Here is a 21028-nt window from a genome sequence, read left to right as displayed (position 1 = left end):
AAAAAACAAACTTTGTAGCGCTTTTATGCGACTCTGATTGGTCCAAATTTTTCTAACATATGGTGCCTTCGACATGAAAACGAAAACTTGTATTTTTTTTTGAAAAGTTCTGCCAAATTGAAAGAATTTATATTGTCACAGTTTTTCAGATTATACCGCTACCCCTTTTTTACTATTTGAGACTTGCAATTATTTTCGAGACTATCGCGAACGTTTCCAGATTTCGTCGGTGAGTAGAACCCGGCCAAATTTGATTTCGAAATTTTCGTCAAACCAGTATGAAGACATCTTTTGTGGAAAAAATTTCTGCATCGCAGGCAAAAATTGCTGTTTTTACACATTTGACAAATTTTGACCAAAAAAGCGCGTTTTTTGCGCGCCCTCTCCTTTCAAAATAATTACCTCTCAGACAATTCCGCCTTGACTGAGATTTAAGAAAAATAGAGATCTTTTTCCAATTCGCTGTTATATGTGAACAAATTTCTATTTTAATTGCTTAGAGGCTATTTCGTCAAACTTCTGAAAAAAATTCCATACTTATTTACAGACACCTTTTTAAACACAGAACTACTTCAAAAATTGAAGAAACAATCATTTCAAAGCGTCTTAACTAATACAAATTAAACAAAATTAAAATTTTGTTTAAACTAAAAACAAAAACCAATCTTAAAAGATCATTTGGCGCAATTATTCAGTTTTTGATGACCCGTCATGGTCAGTTTTGTCTAAAAGTTTCAAACATTCTTCGGCGATAGCTTTTATATTCAAGACTTGCTCTCTAAGTTGGTGGCACCTAATGGCATCTTCCGATTCCTCGGCTTGGATCTGGCTGTGGTCAGCTGTTTCTTCAATTGCACTTTCGTTCTGGAAGTCCGAATAGCTTCGCATGAGAATTGCTGCCTTTTCTAACTCTAGCTGACTAATTTGAGCCACAAGCAGAGCCTCTCGTTCTTTCTCCTCGTTCAGCTGAAAAACATTGGCTACAATGATTTGCTCAGTTCATTGATTGATGTTCATTCGTTAGTCATTGCTGAACAAGGTGACTCATTCTATCAAATTCAGAGTGGATACTCTATTAAAAACCATTCCATAATTGATGAAAAAGTTACAGTAAAAAAACTCAATAGAAATAGCCGTTAACTTTTGGAGCTCATGTAAGCAATAATAATAAAGCAATCATATGGATTCTCATTCGCTGTCAATGATATATCACACTACTCGACAATTGTCTGAAGCATAGAAAACGTTTTTTTTTGCTCCGAAAAGGTTTTCGGCTCTTACCTCCTTCGCAAGTTGTCGATTGAGGGCCAATTCTTCCTGATAAGAGGTGGTGCTTTTCACCAGTCGACTCCTCGTGGTTCGCATCTTCAGCCACCTCATAGTCTTCATTCCCATCGCCCTTCTCCGCCTCATTCGACGTCTCAATTCCATCACAACACAAATCTGAATAAGAAACACATTTACTGTTTTTACAAAACTAGGCTTTTCATCTAATCTACCCATCTTTGGATAGATTCAAATAGTTCCTTCAAACGCTTCGTTCCAAAAATGCATGACGTTAAGAAAATCCTCATTTGATTGCGAATCTAAGGTATTCAAAAGTCGTTAACTTCAAAAATTGTCAATAAAGTTAGAACTCAATGGGAAACAGCACTTAAGAAACTGAACTAAAGACCCAGAAGGATTTTTTTTCTAGTCTGCCAAGTTTACACAGTGATGTATTATCCATCAACTCATTAAAAGTAAATTTGAACACAACGAGGCCAAGCAAAGCTTTGCACCACTTGCGACACAAAACAAACATAGCTTGCAAAATGAAACGAAAACCGCAGCCACAAAAAAAATTAAAAAACTAGATCTCTCATAATTTTCACGTTTGGCTCAATTTGTCATGAATTAAAATCAATTCGAAAAAAATTCAACTACGACAATTGAGTATTATATTAGCATTGCAACAAAGATTTACGAAGCGTTCACGAAGCCGACAATACTTGAGCAGACACCCATAAAGCCGAAAAAGAAAAATTTTCATTAACAAAAAAAACTTAAAATTCAAAAAAAATTGAAGCCCACTCGCTCAAAACACACACACACACTCAAGAAAATTATTAGCTCATAAGACGCAATTTGAGCTCACAAAACGATATAATATCAGCCGAAACTTTCGAAGCCGTTCAATAATGAATTTAGAAGATTTAAGATCATCAAAAATTGAATTGAACAAACGGGCAAACTTATTTACGAGTAAAAATGAGGCACCCTGTTGCAATGCCCTATGGAATCCGAATTGTTCAGACTTGTTTTTTTTCGAAAGTGAGACAGCTTTTTTGGAATCCAAATCATAACAAATTCAATAACGGTTTTAACTGATACCACACTTGTCCTCCTACGAGATTTGTTTGAGGTCGTCAAAATCGGGCGAAAGAAACGAGCTAATCAAAATGCCTTCCCCTCTACAAGAGGGTGGTCGGAACAAAAACCATGTCATCAATATTAATTTTTACGCTCTATTGATCATTTTGTTATAGCAGAGCGTAAAATGCGTTCCATTCAGCAAAAGAATTCCAAGTGAAATTTAAAAAAATCAACAGTCAACATGCGAAAAAAAATATCAAGTGTGAATAACTAACTTACTTTACCTGAAAAAAAACAGATGATCTAATTAAGTCTTCTTTTAGTTTATTGACACTTGAAAACTTACATGCAGACAATTACACTAATTTTGCATTTGATAATTGAAATCCAAATTGTACATCATCTATGCAATTAAATTAATTCACGAAAAACAATGATTTTCTGATATCGAATTGCAATAATTTAACAGTTTATAGGATGCAAATTTCTTGTTTCAACTTAATTTATGATTTCGAAATCATCAACTTGGTTAATGTATTAACCGTTAAAGAGTGGGATTTTCACACAAGACTCGCAAAATAAACACAAATTTAATTTAAAAAAAAAAAACTGGGGCTGAATAGTCACCTTCCTACTAATCAACTTGAAGTAATTTCCTCAAACGATCTGGTTATTTTGAGGGACCCCTCTCGAGGTAGAACCTAAACCGAATTAGTTTTGTTTTTCCATTAGAAACTCCATAGACACTTCAGAAATCAACCTATGTTTTTAGCAGTGATTTTTCTAGGGCAGTAGCTTGGCCTAGGACACTACAGATGGGGGGGGGGGGAGGTTTTGGGGGTATCAAATAGTTTACATAAGCAATAAAATAAGACCACTGCGATGAATAAAATTCAGAGACAAGGCGAGTTTAAAATCGAAGAAAATACAAAATACTAAAATAAGCTTTCAAAACTAAAAATCAAATAAAATTGAGACAAATAAAATACTCAATTTTAAGTCGACAAAACAGAAAAAAAATCCGGACGCGAAAAGAAATTAAGAGGGCAATTAATATCTGACACAGGCCAAGTTGCGCTCCGCAAACTCAAGCAATAAAACGACACAAAGCATCTTAAAAAGTTAAATAAAAAAAGAAGGAAGCCTGTGACTTAGACATTTGGAGTCTCACGTTCTCGCGTCTGCACCATTGAAAATTATCTACAACGAGCCAGCAATGATGCAGCTATAGATGCTAATAAATTGCCAATGCAATGCAGCAGAAATTCCCGAAATATAAATAAAACGAGCTATTTGCGGCGTTGAACCTACGATAAGTAGCTTAGGAATCTCACGTACTTACCTGAGCCACGAACGCTTGACTAACGGCAAATACTAGCCACCAATATTACAGAGAACAGTTGCTATGAAATTTCCAACGCTACAGATTGCGATTATAGCAGAAGAGCCACCATATGAGCACTTTTATTTGCTAGGTAGGCTAGGAAAAAAATGCATCGTATTATCCCACTACGCTCCGCATGTGTAAATACGCAAAATTTAGTGATTATGAGATCAAGCAGAAATAGTGACCAGCCTCACTCCGACCTGTAATGACTTGATCCAAACACTAACCACCGCAATCTGCCTAATATTATCTTTTATATACCCTTGAATTTTGTATATTGCCATAGTTGTTTTACGTATATGTTACGATGTACAACACGAAGATAAAATATGCTCAGCGTTATTAGTGTCTTGATCGTTGGAAGTTTCAATGCATTATGACCACTTTAAATAGTGTATGAAATGATACTTCGTTTTTGTTGCAATCATTAAAAAAAGGGGGAGGACTTTTGTAATCGGATGTGTTTTAGTTTTTTTCCCGCAAAATCAAGTATACCACAAATAATCATCGAAATGGTTCGAGTGATGGATCAGCCCTTTCAGTCGTGATTTGCACGACATTAGAATGTTGAGAAAATATTCCCCAGTGTTGAGAAAAAATCCTTAGCAATTTTTGATTTTTGGTCCAATTTCGAGCTAATAAGGTGAGCGAGCAGGCTATTTTGATGTTCATCCAAAACCAATTACCGCAAACAATCATCGTAATAGGTGAAGTGCTGTATCATATCAAAGCTTGTTATAGAAGGCTTATTATAGAAGGATAAGCTACGAGACTTTAGATTAACTCCAGTAAATTTATTTTTCGAAGGGTTTCTTTTCTTAGTGTTATCTTGAGAATAAATAATTCAAAAAATTTTCGGCAAAAATTTTTTTTTAAATTATTCTAGTCACTTTTCGACAAAAACCGTTGACCGATTTGCCTTTCTACTGAGACTGTTGAACATGCCTAATTTCTATAATTTGTTCAGATCCTTTTATCACACGACTCATAAAAACCAACACTAATTTGAAGAAAAAAAAACATGAAAAAGCCTTCTAGGTATTTTTATGAGTATGGTCGGAACATTTTGTACAACTTGCACAGCAACCGGATATCCTTGCTAGCATTTTAATTCCCATTGGCTACTACATTATTGTTCTTTTCACTGACCTGTCTACTTGCACGGTTGTCTACACCCAGCTACGTTTTATGCGAGTTGGATTGCAACAAGTAACCTCGTAGTACAACACAAGCGTTTTCCTTAAGAATCAGTTCCTCAAGTGATATTGGGACGAGCAAAATCTGTAACTTTTAGAAAAAAAAGGATACAATAAAAACTCGTATTCAATTTTTCGGCTGAGCGACAAAAGGCCCTGAGTCAAAAGCCCCCAGCGCAAAAGTTACATGTACATGAACACCTACATGCAAACTCCCAAATAAATTTAATAGTGGATTTTCAAATATATGGATGCTTTTTTCGTTTAAAAAAAGAATACAAACAATGAATTTCTATCAACAACAAATAAAATATCTGTAAGGGATGATACACACAGTAAACACCCAAATCATATTAAATTAGCAGAAATTGGTAGCTGCGCGCATTGCGCGAAAGTTTTCATCTAAATTCGTATTTAATTTAACTATAAGTCTATATCCGCAACCCAGCAGAGTAAATTTAGATCAGATCAAACTGGAATCAGATATGTAAATTCATTTAACAAGCTGAAGCAAACTTGGTCCCTTCGTTTCTTAGCGGCACGACTTAGTCATTGGTTAACTGTCTCTGGTACTGAAAATAAGCTTCGAAGTTAGACTAAGTGGTAATTTCTCGAATATTCACTTCTAGAATTATCATTCTCTTGTTCGGATGACGACTGACTCGAAGTTTTGGCAGCCGGAAAAAGTGGACCACTTGCGCTCGTTGATCGCTGCGTTGGATCCCAATACCTAAACAAACTCGAAACTAATTCAACAAATCTTCAACCAGACAAGAAATGTACAAGTTACTTCGAACGACTTGGTACCAAATACGTTATCCAAATCGATTCACACATCTTTCTTGAATTCGTTTCTTTAACGAATAATGCAAAAAATCACAAATTGCCTGTTCGCTAGATTCGAGTGTTCCATCTGGGTTTGGATAGCGTTTCTGGACGTCATGGGATCCCCCTCCACCATCATCGTCTGTCCACTCTTCAGGGCATTCTTGATGATGGATATCAGCTGCTCCGGATCCTGCATCAGGTTTTTGTATTCCTCACTCGAGCCCACAGCCAACAGATGCACCTGGAAACATTTCAAAAATCAGGCGACTGTTTTCAGTTTACTCTTCACTAGATCACCTCCCTCCCACCCCCCCCCCCCCCCCCCGGATCGTATCTGGTAAAAAAATAACCACCCCATGCGGAGAATTAAATCAATGGCTAAGTATATGGAGATTTGGTACCAAGAGACGAATAGAGCATTTTGAAATGGGGGTAGTTAAGAAACCCCTATTTACCTTCAAACTAGGATCTCTTTATTTAGAAACATCGCACACAGGCCGAAAGAATATGACTCACTTTCATGATGGCTCCCTGTACAAAATTTAACATAAATTCAATTCATTGTTTTCAAATATGTTGTTTTTTTTCTGGTCAAATCAGTTTTTTTTTTAGTTTTTACTAGTAGAATTGAGAACTTGTTGTTTAGACATCCATTAGACTAAGATCTTCATACCTCCATGTCCTGAACGTCTGCCCCTGCGACCGTGTCTCCCCCCATCAGCTCGTCAGTGTCCAGCTCAATCGACAACTCATCAGTGGGCAACTCAATGTTGTCATCATCCATCTCAACAACCTTCGACAGCTGTGTCAGCTTCACCTTCAGGAATGTCTTGGCGGACCCCGTCCCTTTCACATTGTGGAAAACTCTCTTCGTCACAGTTCCTGATTTACCACCTCTTCCAAGCATCACATTTTTGTATTGTTCCAAAGATGACAACTTAGGAGTCGTTTCATCCCACCTTTTCCACATTCCATTGCCTTTATTTTTGAGCTTCAAATTCTTCAGCTTAGTCATGGAGTCCAATCCAAGAGAGCTTTGCCCTAGAGGGTCATTTGATTTCATATTTTGATAGTTTTGCAGATTTTGGATTTTCAGCAGCTTCGCTTCTGCAAGCTCGGTGAAGAAGGCTTTCGATTGCTTCATCGCAACCCTCAATGCTTTTACAATTATTTCTAAAAACAGGCAAAACCCTTTAATACCTAGGATAAACACAATGTTTGCAGTGATATGATTTAAAACCGAACAGAATATTCTTCCATAAAGTCTGCTCAGAACGTACGTTAAGAGCTGTTTCACTTCATCAACCAGCAAATAATCTCTTTTCACGTTTTTCTACTCCAATCAAGCAACTACAAACAGTCAATTCGTGAGTGAACCATTTACATTTCTGCCAACCTTTCGATATATCCACGTTGTCTTTAGTCCCGTCTGCAACCTGTACTTTCAACCCTTCATACTGTTTAATCAGTTGAGCCACTGGATGCTCCTTGGAGATCTCCAGTTCAAAACTAAAAGTCAACTTGTCAAAGGCAGCTTTGAGTTCTTCGAAACTCATTTGGTCAATTTCGGCGTTGGGAGGCAGGATGCTGGCGTGAATGTCGACCATTGAAATCAGTCTCTGGAATGACAGAAGGTAGTCCTGCAGCTCCTCGTAGTGGAAAGTGATTGCTGTGATTCCATGTCTGCCCAAGTCTAGTGATTTTCCCACTTCGCCTCTCATTTCTATACGCACAAAACACTTGGATGTTCTACATACTATAAGAAAAAACTTAAATTAATTTTGATCAATTTTGACTAATTATTAGGAAAAGAACAAGGAAAAAGTAATTCTTCTTCAAATTTGGTACAATTTGACTGTAACGCAAAATCATTTAATACAAAAACAACGTACTATCTCGAATGAGAGCATCTTCAAAATCCCTCACATAATCTGTTTTCTTGAACACTTCAATTCCACGTTGAGCCAGTTTGACAGCCAGTACAGCAGAAGTCAGGAACTCAGGTGGCGTCTCCTGGGACTCCAACCTCCTTTCCAACTCCTGTCCTGCAGCCTTTACTTTCTCCTCATACAGCTCTGTCATAATCCGTACTTTCTTCAATTCTATCAATATATTCTGACCTTCTAACTCCAGTTCTTTCATTCGCTTAAATTCTTCGTGTTTTCTGTCTTTCTCAAAAGCAGTTTGATCTTCAGAACTCTTAGCGTCTGTTATGTCTTTTGCAACGTCTTTTCTGCTGGAAGCTTGATCTGCTTTCATATTTATTTTAGACTCTTCTAAGCCCTTTCCCATGCCTCCAATTTCGTCAAAAAGACTTCCCTCGCGCAAGGCTTTCAACTCTGGGTCGTTTTTGAAAAGATTTCCTTCGAGCATATCTTGAATGTGTTCTCTCTCTTCGGCATTTGGGTCTAGAACTATTCTCGATTTAGCTAATCCCCTTTGTACTTCTTCCGTATTGATCATCTTCCCTATATCCATCTCTTTAGGTTGTGTTACCAATGGTTCCGTTTCTTCAGATTTCAACGTAGCAGTTACGCTTTCGTGATCCAATTCTCTAGTTACTTGCGTGTTCTTCAATCTCTGAGGCATGCTAGTTTCGCTGCCTAAACAGGAAATGAAAGACTATACGTGATTGATATTAGTGCTGAATTAATTTAACCGAAAAAAGAACAAAAATGAATACCTTGACCGAGTTTTTCTCTAGTTTGTTTGCCATTTAGACAAAAAGTACTTTGACAGTAATTTTGCATAATTCGATTCTATGTAAATGGGTAATTTTTTGCTCCTTTCAGTCAACGAAAAATTTAACTTTAAACTAGCGTGTAACGCACCTCCGGTGCTTCGAATTTTTGACAACTCATAACAAATCGCATATATAGGAAATAAGTCCTGCATTCTTTGAGTGCACTTTGGCAGCAAAACCCAATTACCGACATTAATTTCAATTTTTTTCTTCAATTTTATTTAACTCATTTTTTGAAAAACCAAAAAAATGTTCTATATCTAAGTTCATTAATGACATAAAAAAACATCACATCCTGGAACCTAAAACCAATTGAGCAGTCGCATTTGGACGCAAGAATTACAACTCCGGAGAGTACTCTCAGTAACCCCACTACATGGTTAGGAATTTCAAATTATGAAGAAAAAAAATTAAATTTCAGTTTTCTGAAAAACTTTTGAAAAAATCAAAAATCGTCATATCTGGAAAATTACAAAAAAATTGAGCAGTCATATTTGGAGGCAACAATTGCAACCTCTGAGAGTACTCTCACAGTGCCCACTCTTCACAGCGTTGGGAATATCAAAATCAGAGAAACTTCAAATTTATGTTTTGTTAAAATAAGTTTTTTTGAAAAACCAAAAAAAAATTTTTTTCCTTTTTGACAAAAAAGTGCACCATATTAATTCTGTCAAAACACTGAGCACTTTTTGCATCATAAGCCAACCCAATTAGAGAAAAATATGTTGAAATTTCAAATTTGTTCTATTCATTTTGTCCTCCTAATTTAAGTCAACATTTTACACGCAAATATGCTGCGCTCAAACTTGAAACACAGGCAAAGCCGAGCTTGGCACGAGTTGCGATACATTACAAATATATCATTGCGAGTCAGCCTAAAAAAATTGAGCCGGTCAAAATAACAAACCTACATCTACCAAAAATTTCAAATCAAGATTTTCTTTGCAATTCATTTTAGAACATAGCCAACTGACAATTGAAAAAAAGTAAAGAACGCAAGGAAACAGAAAAAAAAAACTGACTGATTTTTTGAAAAAAAATTTCATCTTTTGAATTTTAAAAATATATGCCCTTAAAACTCTTAAATTTCACGAACAATTTTTGATGGGTGCTGTTTTGATAAAACTAACCCATTTTGAGACTATTGGATCAATAGGTAAACTTTTTATTTCGCTTAGAAATCTGATAATTAAATTACATTTTCGAAATTAGTACACTTTCGATTTGTACACTTTCGCTGTTCGATAGTGGAGATTTAACCAAGGAAATGAACTGAACTCAAAAAGAAGTCAAACCGCGCGAAAAATCTAAATTGAGTTTCAGCAAATTTAATACTTTTTCCTAGAAAAACACAAAAAACCACCAAGACCTATAAAAGAGGTCTTGCGTTCATTGAACTGTCTTGCGTTCAAGTTCACTTCATACTCTTATAAAGGTCTCGGTGGTTTTTTGTGTTTTTCCAGGAAAATGTCTCAAATTTGTTCAAGCTCAGTCTTGCGTTAATTGAATTTTTTTAAGTTCAGTTCATCCTCTTATATAGGTCTCCGTGGTTTTTTGTTTTTCCAGGAAAAAGTCTCAAATTTGTTCAGGCTCAATTTTGATTTTTCGCGCGGTTTCACTCCTTTTTAAAATCAGTTCATTTCCATTTAAAGTTCAGTTCATTTAAGTTCAGGTTCACTACATTCATTAAATCTTTAAAATATTGTCAAAGCGTACAATTATTGGCCTCACCTAGAGTTAGAACAAAACTTAAAAAGCAGTAACTAAGCCGGCAATATTCGGGTGAACGACCTTTGCGCCAAAAAATGATGTCCTAATCTGAGCATAAGAAACGGATACTGGAAAATTAGAAGTGCCAGTCAGCATAAAAAATTAATTGTTACTCAACAGAAGACGCAATATGAAGCAACAATGAAAAAAAAAAATAAAGAAAAATTATACAAAAATGGACCTTTATTCTCTTGCTGTTCGATAGTGGAGCTTGCCTTTGTTTAAATAAATAATTCCTTTAGCAAGGAACTGAAGAGAATCAAAAGTCAAACTACGAAAAATCGAACTCCGGCAAAAAATCGTCACAACCTAAACCATTAGGTTCATTGACACTTATAAAATATAGCCAATAGACAGTCGGAAAAAATCAATGAACGCAAGTAAACAATAAAACAAATACTGACCTTTTTTGAAAAATCTCAAATTTCGAATTTCCAAGAAAAAAAATAGATAGCCTTAAAGCTCTTTAAATTTTTAGAACGATTTGATTGCCACTTTTTGATGATATTAATCCAATTTGAAAACAGTGGATCAATAAGTAAATGTTTGTTTCGTTGGGAAGTCTGATAAATAAACTTCATTTTCGAAATTACAAGTCGATTAAGTTGTTTCGCGCCCTTTACTTTTTCGCTGTTCGATAGTGGAGTTTGCCTTTCTTTTAACAAATAAAATGAGCTGAACTTAAAAAGAAAACAAACCCAGACAGTTGGCAAAAGCAATGAATGCAAGGAAACAAAATAAAACTGACTTGTTTTTTGAAAACAAATATGGCCTCAAAGCACTTGGACTTTCTAGAAAAAATTTATGATTTACACTTTTACTGTCAAAAGTACCCTATTTGAGAAAACTGTATCAATTAGTGAAAATTACGTTTCGCTGGGAAATCTGATAACTAAATTCCATTTTCGAAGTAAGAAGTAGATCACGTTTTCGTGACCTTTACACTTCCACTGTTTGATAATGCAGTCTGCCTTCCTTCTTTTAAAAAAGAAAATTAAGTGAACTTGAAAAGACTTTAAAATTCAAACCGCAAAAAATCAAAACTGAGCGTGAACAAATTTTAAGACTTTCCTAAAAAACCAAGATCTATATAAGAGTACTCACTACGTTCATTACTTTTAAAAATCAAAAAACGAAACAGTAAATTTGAGCCTGCACAAATGTTATGTCTTTTCCTGGAAAAAAATCATCGCGACCCATTTTAGAGGAGTCTGAACTATGTTCTTTAAAATCAAATTTTGAATACAGAGGTGAAGTGGAGCTTCGCAACACTTGCAATGCAAAAAAAAATATTTGAAAAAATAACTTGATAAGTTGAAAAAGATACAGCTACAAAAAACTTCATGGTTGTATAGAAAGAAAATCATAAACAGCCTTTAAAAAATGCAAATCAATTTAGCGTCAACATATTTTTGATCGAAACCTGTTTGAGCCAAAAACAAAATTGTTGTCATAAAAAACTGTTGCAAAAAATCTGTTCAAATTGGATCAAAACACATGCTCTAGAAAGTAAGCCAATTAAATCCCTCCCTATCAGATAAAAAAAGGGCCGTTCAAAACAAACGGAAAAGGAACCAACAGAAACTAGGACAAAAACCACTAACCAGAAAAAAATTGAGAAGATTTTTGGAACAATAATTACAACCTGAAACGGGCTTTACCTAATTACTACTTGCACTATATAAGTTTCATTTAAACTTTCACGAAATTGAGCATGTCAGAAAATGAAGGAGAACAGATATGAAATGAGTTCTGTGAACAAAGTTGTTTACGGGAAAAAAGTCCAGTACTCGATTGCAAGGGTAATAAAACGGGTAATTAAAATACAAACATGCCTATATCCATCTTTTGCATTTCATTTTCAATAGAAGCCGCTAGGATATAAGTCCTACGCAAGGCCGCCGGGAGATGAGTCCTGTGGGCAAGTTATTCCTATCAATTTGTTCAATTTTCCTCTCAATATAAATGTGAAAACTTTCCAACTATTTTTTTTCTGGACACTGGAAAACACGACATAGTGTGAGAAATGAAACAAATTCGATGAACACTTCACCTGCAGCTTGTTCTGTCATTTCTCCCGATTCCTTCGTTTCAATATTTTGTGCTGTTTCATCCTCAATGCTCTCTCTTTCCTTTTTATTCACCAGAGCAACCTGTGGCACACATGATATCTTTTCGAATTGCTGTTCTTTTTCCTCTGCCTTTTTGAACACTGCCAGATCACAAAGAGTGGGGGTGTTGACAACTATGACGTAGCGACAGGTGCTTGGCTCCGTGATGCTAATTTTTAACTGTGGAGCACAGTAGAACTTCACTTGAGCCTCCCTTGCATGTCCTAAAGAGAACGTTTCATATTATTTAGATCTGACAATTCAGTGATATTTTACTTCAAAATTTAGTTGAAAGAAAATCATTTCTAATACTCAAGAACACGTGAAATTTGTTCTGATTTCCAACTATCATCCTTATTCTATTTCACCTGTCAGTTCGCACTTGGACCCATTATTGTAATACTGTGAATGGTAGTGGCCATTCTTCTGTTTCTTCAGGGCATTCATGTCAAACGTCTGGTTGTCCCATACTGTCTCGTGTGAGAAATGACCCAGTGACAGAGAGACGAACCCTGGCCCATTCGAAGTTGATTGTCCATTCTTCTCGCGTGGCTCTGCGTGGAACTGCATGATTTGAGTGCCAAAACAGAACTCATAGGTCCACCAGCCTTGGTTCACTTGTGGACACGCCGGAGTTGATCCATCACTACTCGTAGCCGTAAGTGCTTTCAACCTCCGACTCACCTCCTCGTTTGTGATTCTGATTTTGCTACTCACTTCTGATTTATTAGCAGTGGTCGAGAGTTCCTTGGTTGCAGGTAGATAGCACACAAACGTTTGTCCTGAGCGAGATTTCGTTGTGACTGTTTCCAAGCTACTTGATATTGCATCGTCCACAAATTTTGAAGTCTGGATATCGTTTATATCCAAAATTGACAAACTGTAACGCTCGAGAGGCAAAGTAGACAATGTGTCATCTAGAATTGAGGCTGTTGTTAGCAAGTTACAGAGAAAAATGATGAAAATCGTAATTGAGATATCGAAGCGCCCGGCTGTCAAGCGGGTCACCATTCTATCTGAAAACGTTTTTTTTTTTACTATGGAAGTTTTCAAAAAAATACATCAGCAAACGACATCTTCTTTCTGCAAAATCAAGTTGAACCACGATTTGTACTGAAACATCTTGGTTTTCGAACAGAAATAAATTTAAACAAAAACTCTACACGAATACAAATTTAAAATTTTGACTCTTTTACATAACTTTATTGCAACATAATCAAACCAATGAGATGTGACCTTTTTCAGAGATGTCCTTATACAAAATTTATAGTATAGCGTTCCTTTAAAACAGCTTATAGGTAGAACAAACTTTATTGATCGTTTGCCTACTATAGCGGCTTTTCTATTGGTAGAATTGCCAGCGGATTGTCCTTAGATTACATTTTTTCAATTTTGAACATCACTCAATACATCATTTAGAGCTGTTTTTCTTAAATTTGTTGTTCGTCAGCTTCAGTTAGATTGAAAAAATACAGAAACTGGTTTTATGCATCATTTTAGCCCTTTGTCGGAATTTGGTTTTGACTCATGGCTTATAAGTAGCTCTATAATCAAGATAACTATAGATGGTACAATTATATACACAGAGACGAAGCAGAGCTTCGCACCACTTGCAATACAATACAAATGCGCACCAAATGCCGAAAAAAACTAGAGCTATCAAAATGAATAACGCCGAAAATACCTTGTAGCAAACACTTTTAATCGAAAAAATCCAGAAGACTTAAGATTAATGAAAATTTACCCTCAAAACACAATCACTCAGAAAATGTCATTTGCTGTAAGATGAAACAATTTTCAGCCTGTAAGCTGATATAACATAGGCCGAAATCTAATAAACCCATAAAAGGAAAACTAAAAAAAAACGACAAAAATTCAAAAAAATTGTTTCTATGTCATTATTGCAACTGGAAGCACTTTTGTTTCCATCGATTTTTTATAAACAACTGCGTGATTCATCAACACCTGATGCTCTTCCCTTCTTTTTATTCACTTCCAATGAATGGTGTAGAAAATTCGGTTTCGGTGGCTTGTTGGAACACTTCAGTACACCCCTCGCTGATATTTCCTTACTTACCTCAGTAAAGCACCGATACAAACAATTTGCTACTGACTGCTTGGTCAATTTACAATTGAAAGGCAAGCACACACAAGAGTATTTCAGAAGAGGCATACAATCATTAAAATTATATGGCAAAGAAATTCGGCTTTTCTCCAAAGAAGTAAGTTTCAGCACAATCGACAATTTCAGAAGAGGCATACAATCATTAAAATTATATGGCAAAGAATTCGGCTTTTCTCCAAAGAAGTAAGTTTCAGCACAACCGACACAGAATGCAATGTCAGACAACTTGCATCCGCAATGAGCTCCGAAATGGTAACTTTTTTTCTAACAAAAACGTTTAACCAAAGGAAACATCCAGGTGTCGCTCCAGTACTTGATGCTTCAGATTTTTTTTACAGAGATTGTTCCGAGGAAATTCGTAGAGGCTATCATTTCCCATGTTGTAACGCTAGTCAGATGTTGGAGTAGGTCTGTTAGATATTTCGTAAATCTTCTTAGATTCTCTAAGGAGAAGATACTAGGAAATATCAAAAAGATTTGGGGCAGAGCAGAGTTCCAAACGAAAGCAGGAAATTTGCCTCATTACCACATTTTGTTTCAATCATCATTCAACCCATTTAGATCATATAACGAAATGGACGAAATGTATGAAAAATGTGTGCGCATTCATACCCATTCATGTGAGAAGAGTGGCTACAGATGTTTACAGCGCAAAGACCTGGACGGCAAAAAAGTTTGCTGAACACCACCACAGCCGCCTTCACATAATCATTGGAAACTGAACATTAGGCAACAATATCCAGGTGAAGCAATTGAATTTCTGCATGAATTAGGTTTTGCTGACAAAACAGAATATGGTTTTACCGTTAAAGATCCATTCGTTTGCGACAAGTGGATGTATGCTGCCTCTTCAGGTGAACATCTGCTTCCCACGTGCGTCCAATTGTTTACAATATGTGAATCTTGTACAACCTTACTGCACTGTACCGGTCAATTCTCATGCAATTACTTAACTAGATATGCAACCAAAACCGAAGAACATGCTGATGGAAAGATATCAAGCGGTCCGGATGGCAAGGGTTTCAGATTAAAAGACGACGGGATACAAAATAAAAATTTGGCATCTGTGAAATTCATCTTGGAAAAGGAAACGCAAAATAAGAGAAACATGGAACACATAAGTTGTCATTTGGTGGCACTAACTGAAAGTATTTTTTGGTTGGTAGGAGAGCCGTATGTTTTTTCAAATATGACTTTTAACCATATCCAAAACATACCAGTCGAACACAGTTGTTGCGGCCAGAAATGAAACCTTCAACCCTCAATATAAGTTAAACAAATGCAACTTAAGAAACCACTTCCCAAATATACCACTGTTTCGTCATATTACCTTGAATCAAAAAAATCTTCTCGAAGATCATTGTAATTCGTCAGAAATATTATACACCATGTCCGCGTTTAGCTTACGACCACCTGAGCTTTTAGTTGTCTAACATAAAAATTTATTCACGGTTTTTCATAGACAAAAAGTGCAAGTACACACCATCTCAGTTAATAAAAGAGTTCAAGACTTCTAAAACCATTCCTTGGATTTGTTGCATGGGCAGGCAAGTTTTGTTGAGAAGGTCAGCAGTTAATGCTTTCTTGAATGATTTAGATTATTAGAGAAAAGATTGTCTCCTGGCTATAATGAACTCCGATTCCCTCAATTATTACGTTGATAACAATGAGGATTCATTTTTGTTACCAGAGATTGTGTTGAAATTCATTACTCCACGTAATGCTTACAATTTTTTAATAGGCTTCCTTCTTAGGTTTGTTTGTTTCCATACCGAAATAGATTTATTCTCATCTGTAAATATCATTGATTCTTATCGTTATGCCAAATTAATTGAAAGCAAATCATCTTACACTCCAAGCGATGTCAATAAATTAGTTAAGTTATACTTACTGAATGTTTTCCGTTATCAACTTGGAGGGGTTCTGCCATTCAGTTCGAAAACAATTGTGGCAAAAAAAGTTTTTCGTGATTTACTTCACGTTTCGTTTGCTGATACTTTTTCAACTCCAACTGTTCTTATAAATGATATACACTCGCAGGCTATGGTACATGTTGAACAGTTCATCAAATCTAGTCAAGAACACATGCTGGAAAGAGTTAGTGAACTTGGAATAAATAATTTACAAGTTAATCCTCTTGATTGGAAAACTTACTGGGAACCACAGTTCGTTATATGTGATGGTCAACAACAGTAATCGTTTGATGAACCAGAGAAAGTCTTAAAGAAAATAATTTCAGCTGTTAATAAGAAATTTGGAACTGGTTGTTCAAAAGTAAATCACCAAGCAATTTCAGGTCAGTCAAATGAATAACTACGTCGGACAAATTTTGTTTTTTTTTTCAAAAATTATAAAACTTAAGGAAGTTTCCATTAATATTGGGGAAAATGAATCACAGGACTTTTGCTCCAGTAATTTAATTTTTAAAACGTTTTTTCAAAAATTCACACTAACATTCTGTAAACAATTGATATACTACGAATTATTTTGTTTTTATAGGTAATCCAGGAACAGGTAAGACTCATTTGACGGGAATAGTTATGGCTCATGCTCTGTGCAATTCCCTGATCTGTTTTGTGTCAAGTCTTGCATCACGGAGATCAAAATAATTGAGAGGTGAGCATATCCATCGGTTTTTCAAAATTGCGTTAAGAAACACAGATGCAGAGTCGTTGGCAAATGAAGCTCTAACAAAATTGAACTACGACCACAAAAGAAGAACGCTTTTACAATTCCTGCAGGTACTGATTTTAGAAGAAATCAGTCTAGTACAAGCTGAGCTGTTTGCTGCGATTGATATAATTTTGCGGAGTGTAAAAGGAAATGATTAATCTTTCGGTTGAACAATGATCATAGCCAATGGCGATTGTTGTCAGGTGCCGAATATAGCAGGACGCAATATTTTCGAAGCCTGTAGTTTCCTGTTCACATTCGACTTCCATTTTCTACAACACTTCGTTAGAATGGTTGACCCAATAGGACAGCGGTTGTTGACTTGATTAGAGAAAAGACCGATAGACCCTGATGGTATTCCCGAGGTTGCCGATATAGTTTCCAAAAACTGTAAATTAGTGGACAGTTGGTCTGATTTGAAGAATTCTGTGATTATGAAAGTTTTCGGAAAACGGAAAGCAGAGAGGCGAGCTCTTCAGAATCATTTTCAGGAGATGTTTTCTAAATTTGGTCAGCAAACCAGACTGATTAAATCAAGTGATCAAATTTCGAACGAAGGGAGTCACAACTGGTCAACGGCTTCCAATCAGGTATGTTGTTTTTATAAACGCATCTGTCTTTTTCCAAAAAATTTTCAAATAATGTTAAAATACTAACTAAAAACGGAAAAAATTATAACTTTCACCGAATGACGCATAAGCAAAGTAAACAGTTACATACTATCCAGAAGTTCGAGAATTTTTTGAAGTGTCCTTTTAATATTAGTCATCGAAATTTCTGAATGCGGAATCAACCGAATTTGACGAAATTTTATTTTATCCTCGCGCAGTGTTCCGGGTAACGATTAATTTGGGAGGTCTACAACAAGGGCAACTCTGTATTGCAGATTTCGACCGCATCAGATCAGACGCACATTCAATATATGTTGCTGACACACTTGACGCTGCAGTGAGCAGGTAGTAAGAAGTAGTTGATACCTGAACTGGATATAAGTAACTGAAAAAAACTGCTGGATATGTTCACAGTTATAAAGGAAATTTTTTACGTAGAATTCAGTATCCTTTAGCTAATTATGTCGCGTTGACATTTCATAAGCTGATGGGTGATACCTTAACATAGCTAGCGTCAGTAATTTCGGCAAACGACACGGAATTTGCATTGTGCCTCATATCACAACTTTACGTTTTAATTAGTTGCGTAAAACACCTACATCAACTGATTTTTGTCGGCCCCAAAAGCGAAACGATTCATGCAATAATGGAAATTCTGAAAAAACGAAATATGCATGAAAAAAGAATTTATAAGTTATTTGAGTCAATGAAGCAGGCAGCAAGTACCACATCTGGTCCAAGTTTGATGGAAACAACATCTTATTTGAGGAGACACTTTCAAGTTCCCGTCACGTCGCATGGTTATCTTTATGTTTTAATATCCAGTAGAAACACTGATTGCAAAACCTTTTACCTAAGTGAGACTGAACTCAGTTTGTCAGATGAACTAAGAAGATTCAATTCAAGAGATTTTGTCCATAACTCTTATATTTATGAAAAATAACCGTGGGCCGTCGGTTTTTTTTCTGGAATTTTCAACACAATCTAGAACGCAAAAAGGCTTATGAGCAAATGAACTACTTTGTGAATCAGAATCCTGGCTTAAAATACACTGATTTACTTGCAAGTTTTCAGGAACAACTTAAGTCATTTCCTCACTTGTTACATGTTGTCTGCGCCACACCTAGAAAACTATAGTTTGCAAGAAGAAAAAAACAGTCGTGGAACAATATCAACTCTATTCGAAAATCTGGAAGTGTAATTTTTGACAAACATTACAAAGAACGAAACTGGTTTATCAGTTATGCGAGAAAGCGAAAAAAATTATGCGAGAATTGTTTGTTTGTTTGCTACAAACGAATTAATTGTTGAAGTCGAATTGTATGGTTACATTTTTTAACTGGTACTTCAACGAAAGAAAATAGAATATATATAGTTATTTTAAACGATGCGGTGCGTCCAATGGTTGCCACTACTTTCGACGTTTTGGAAGTCAACCATTGTTTCGCAAGGTTAAATAATGAAATATTCATATTAGCAGTGTATTATTTTTATTGAAGACGATTTGATTTGTGCAATGGGCCGTTCTTTAATAATTTCGATATTTGTTATATCTGGTTACGTGGATGGCCGATTCATGCGATCACATACAATGTCTCCAATTATTCTTGGCCCTTATCGAGAGAAAAAACTTTGAGCAAAAACACCAAGAGCATGACTCAAATAACCAAGCCAGTTCATTTTTTTGTTAACATTCAAATGGTTAATTTCTGTTATTTATTGTCAATCAATTTTTCAAATCTTGTCATTCCAAGATTTCTTAGAGTGATTTGTTTTTTTTTAACAATTAAAAAAGTATAGTAGCTAGGTTTTTTGTTCGTATAACTTGAAAACGAAGCAAATTTTCAAAGAAAGTATGTCATATTTCTTGCCCCATATGATGGTGCAACACTGCAAGACTTGCTAACCCAGTTCAATGAAATAAATTTTTGTCAACTTGGCGACCTAGAGACGCCTAAACCCAGAAGATACTTCCTTAGTGGCGTTCTACTACACAGCAGTAGGGGAACCAGAAGGTAAGGACATGGCAATCTAACAAAAAAAACGGGGGGAGGAACCATGAAGGAGATACCATCATGTGATCGGTTTGTAATTTTTGGGGTACCGGGCCAACTAGATGTGATTTTGCCGTTCAGTACGACTGCAACCGAGTCTAAGACAACTCTACGCTTCTCCAATCTAATAAGACCTGGTTGCGAAGTTGCAATCGTGAATCCACAAGTTCGATCTTTTCATTGTTTCGAGATAACATTGTTGTTTCCATTTCTCATCCCATTATTCCCATGGTTAAACCTTTGGATCCTCAAGCAGTGTTGCCTCCGGTAAACTTAGAGAAACCGCACTATGCTTACTTCAATTTCATTACGCATACCTTGCGTCTAGTGTCATGTGTGCCACTTGATTCAGTATGCTCTGGAACCTTTTGCGACTCGCAAAGTGGAACGAGCTCTTTTGCGTGTTTGATGTCCGACTCAAAAAACATTGATGCCTACGACTAACGGTTACCTGCGACGAGTTCCAGGAAATGGCAAAAGAAGACGTTGACCTCGTCTCGACACAAACAACGACAGACTTCGTAGCTCACGAAACGATGATTGTCACTTTGAGTCATCCAGGCCTAAACACCTTGGACATTGAGGATAGAGTAAGTTAAATATATTTGAAATGGTTATTATGTTTTTTTAGTTTAGTTCTTAGAACACACAGATTTCGCGACTTCAAAATATTGAAATTTATCAAGGAAAACTGAATTGAAGGAAAATTGCAAAAAAAAGTTTCGAACCCAAAGTTTTCAACATTTTGTAGGTTGCTGAAATGGTTGACAATGTCAATGGAATGCAAAGATTTCGTATCCTTAGCTGGCTCAAACCTACTATCAATGAAGAGGGCGTCACCTCATTAATGTTCTCAATGCATGTATCGCTGCTCAGACCAGATGGGCCTTTGTTAAAGCAGCAGAATGAGTTAAAGTTCAGGCATGAAGAAAAAGGTAACATATTGACTACTGTGTTAGATTTTGCAGTGGATGAACTTTTTCAGACTTTGAAATGCTTTTGCTGAAACATTTGTGTTGAAATTGTATGTAAGCTAAGCGCATGTGGTAACTTAATAAAGTACGATCAGTCAAAGCAAGACTGGAGAGAAAACATCGTTTTTAAAATCTTTTACTTATTTACTTCTACACATGAGGATGAACTACTTGTCAATGACATAGTTTGAGTAAAGTAAC

The 21028-nt window shown here is 36.0% G+C and overlaps 3 protein-coding genes across 3 annotated transcripts in view; 1 reads left to right on the top strand and 2 right to left on the bottom strand.

Moving 5' to 3' along the window:
* The window catches only part of LOC134842175 (WD repeat-containing protein 62-like), a 323070-nt gene that overhangs the window by 194718 nt on the left and 107324 nt on the right, over positions 1-21028 (top strand). The gene's annotated exons all lie outside the window — the stretch shown is intronic.
* LOC134842745 (uncharacterized) lies at positions 555-1510 on the bottom strand. Its single transcript, XM_063859224.1, has 2 exons — positions 1282-1510; positions 555-966 (listed from the first exon to the last, which is right to left on the bottom strand). The coding sequence occupies exons 1-2, from the start codon at positions 1501-1503 to the stop codon at positions 688-690; spliced, it is 501 nt and encodes a 166-aa protein (XP_063715294.1). The 5' UTR covers positions 1504-1510; the 3' UTR covers positions 555-687.
* On the bottom strand, positions 5210-13407 carry LOC134842468 (uncharacterized). The gene is made up of 7 exons (XM_063858820.1): positions 12759-13407; positions 12333-12614; positions 7659-8369; positions 7163-7489; positions 6440-6939; positions 5826-6007; positions 5210-5668 (listed from the first exon to the last, which is right to left on the bottom strand). The coding sequence occupies exons 1-7, from the start codon at positions 13399-13401 to the stop codon at positions 5530-5532; spliced, it is 2784 nt and encodes a 927-aa protein (XP_063714890.1). The 5' UTR covers positions 13402-13407; the 3' UTR covers positions 5210-5529.

The sequence above is a fragment of the Symsagittifera roscoffensis genome, chromosome 3 (genome assembly GCF_963678635.1).
Source record: "Symsagittifera roscoffensis chromosome 3, txSymRosc1.1, whole genome shotgun sequence".
NCBI classification, from domain to species: Eukaryota; Metazoa; Xenacoelomorpha; order Acoela; family Convolutidae; genus Symsagittifera; species Symsagittifera roscoffensis.
This window is presented reverse-complemented; position numbering and strand designations above follow the sequence as displayed.

What these genes read in the sequence shown, in the direction of transcription:
- LOC134842468 (XM_063858820.1), bottom strand. Translation starts at nt 13,401, where the DNA reads ATGGTGACCCGCTTGACAGCCGGGCGCTTCGATATCTCAATTACGATT. An exon ending in AATGACAGAACAAGCTGCAG is followed by an intron (nt 8,370 to 12,332) that starts GTGAAGTGTTCA and finishes TTTCCTGTTTAG; the next exon opens with GCAGCGAAACTAGCATGCCT. An exon ending in CACTCGAATCTAGCGAACAG is followed by an intron (nt 5,669 to 5,825) that starts GCAATTTGTGAT and finishes GAGTTTGTTTAG; the next exon opens with GTATTGGGATCCAACGCAGC.
- LOC134842745 (XM_063859224.1), bottom strand. Translation starts at nt 1,503, where the DNA reads ATGGGTAGATTAGATGAAAAGCCTAGTTTTGTAAAAACAGTAAATGTG. An exon ending in ATCGACAACTTGCGAAGGAG is followed by an intron (nt 967 to 1,281) that starts GTAAGAGCCGAA and finishes AATGTTTTTCAG; the next exon opens with CTGAACGAGGAGAAAGAACG.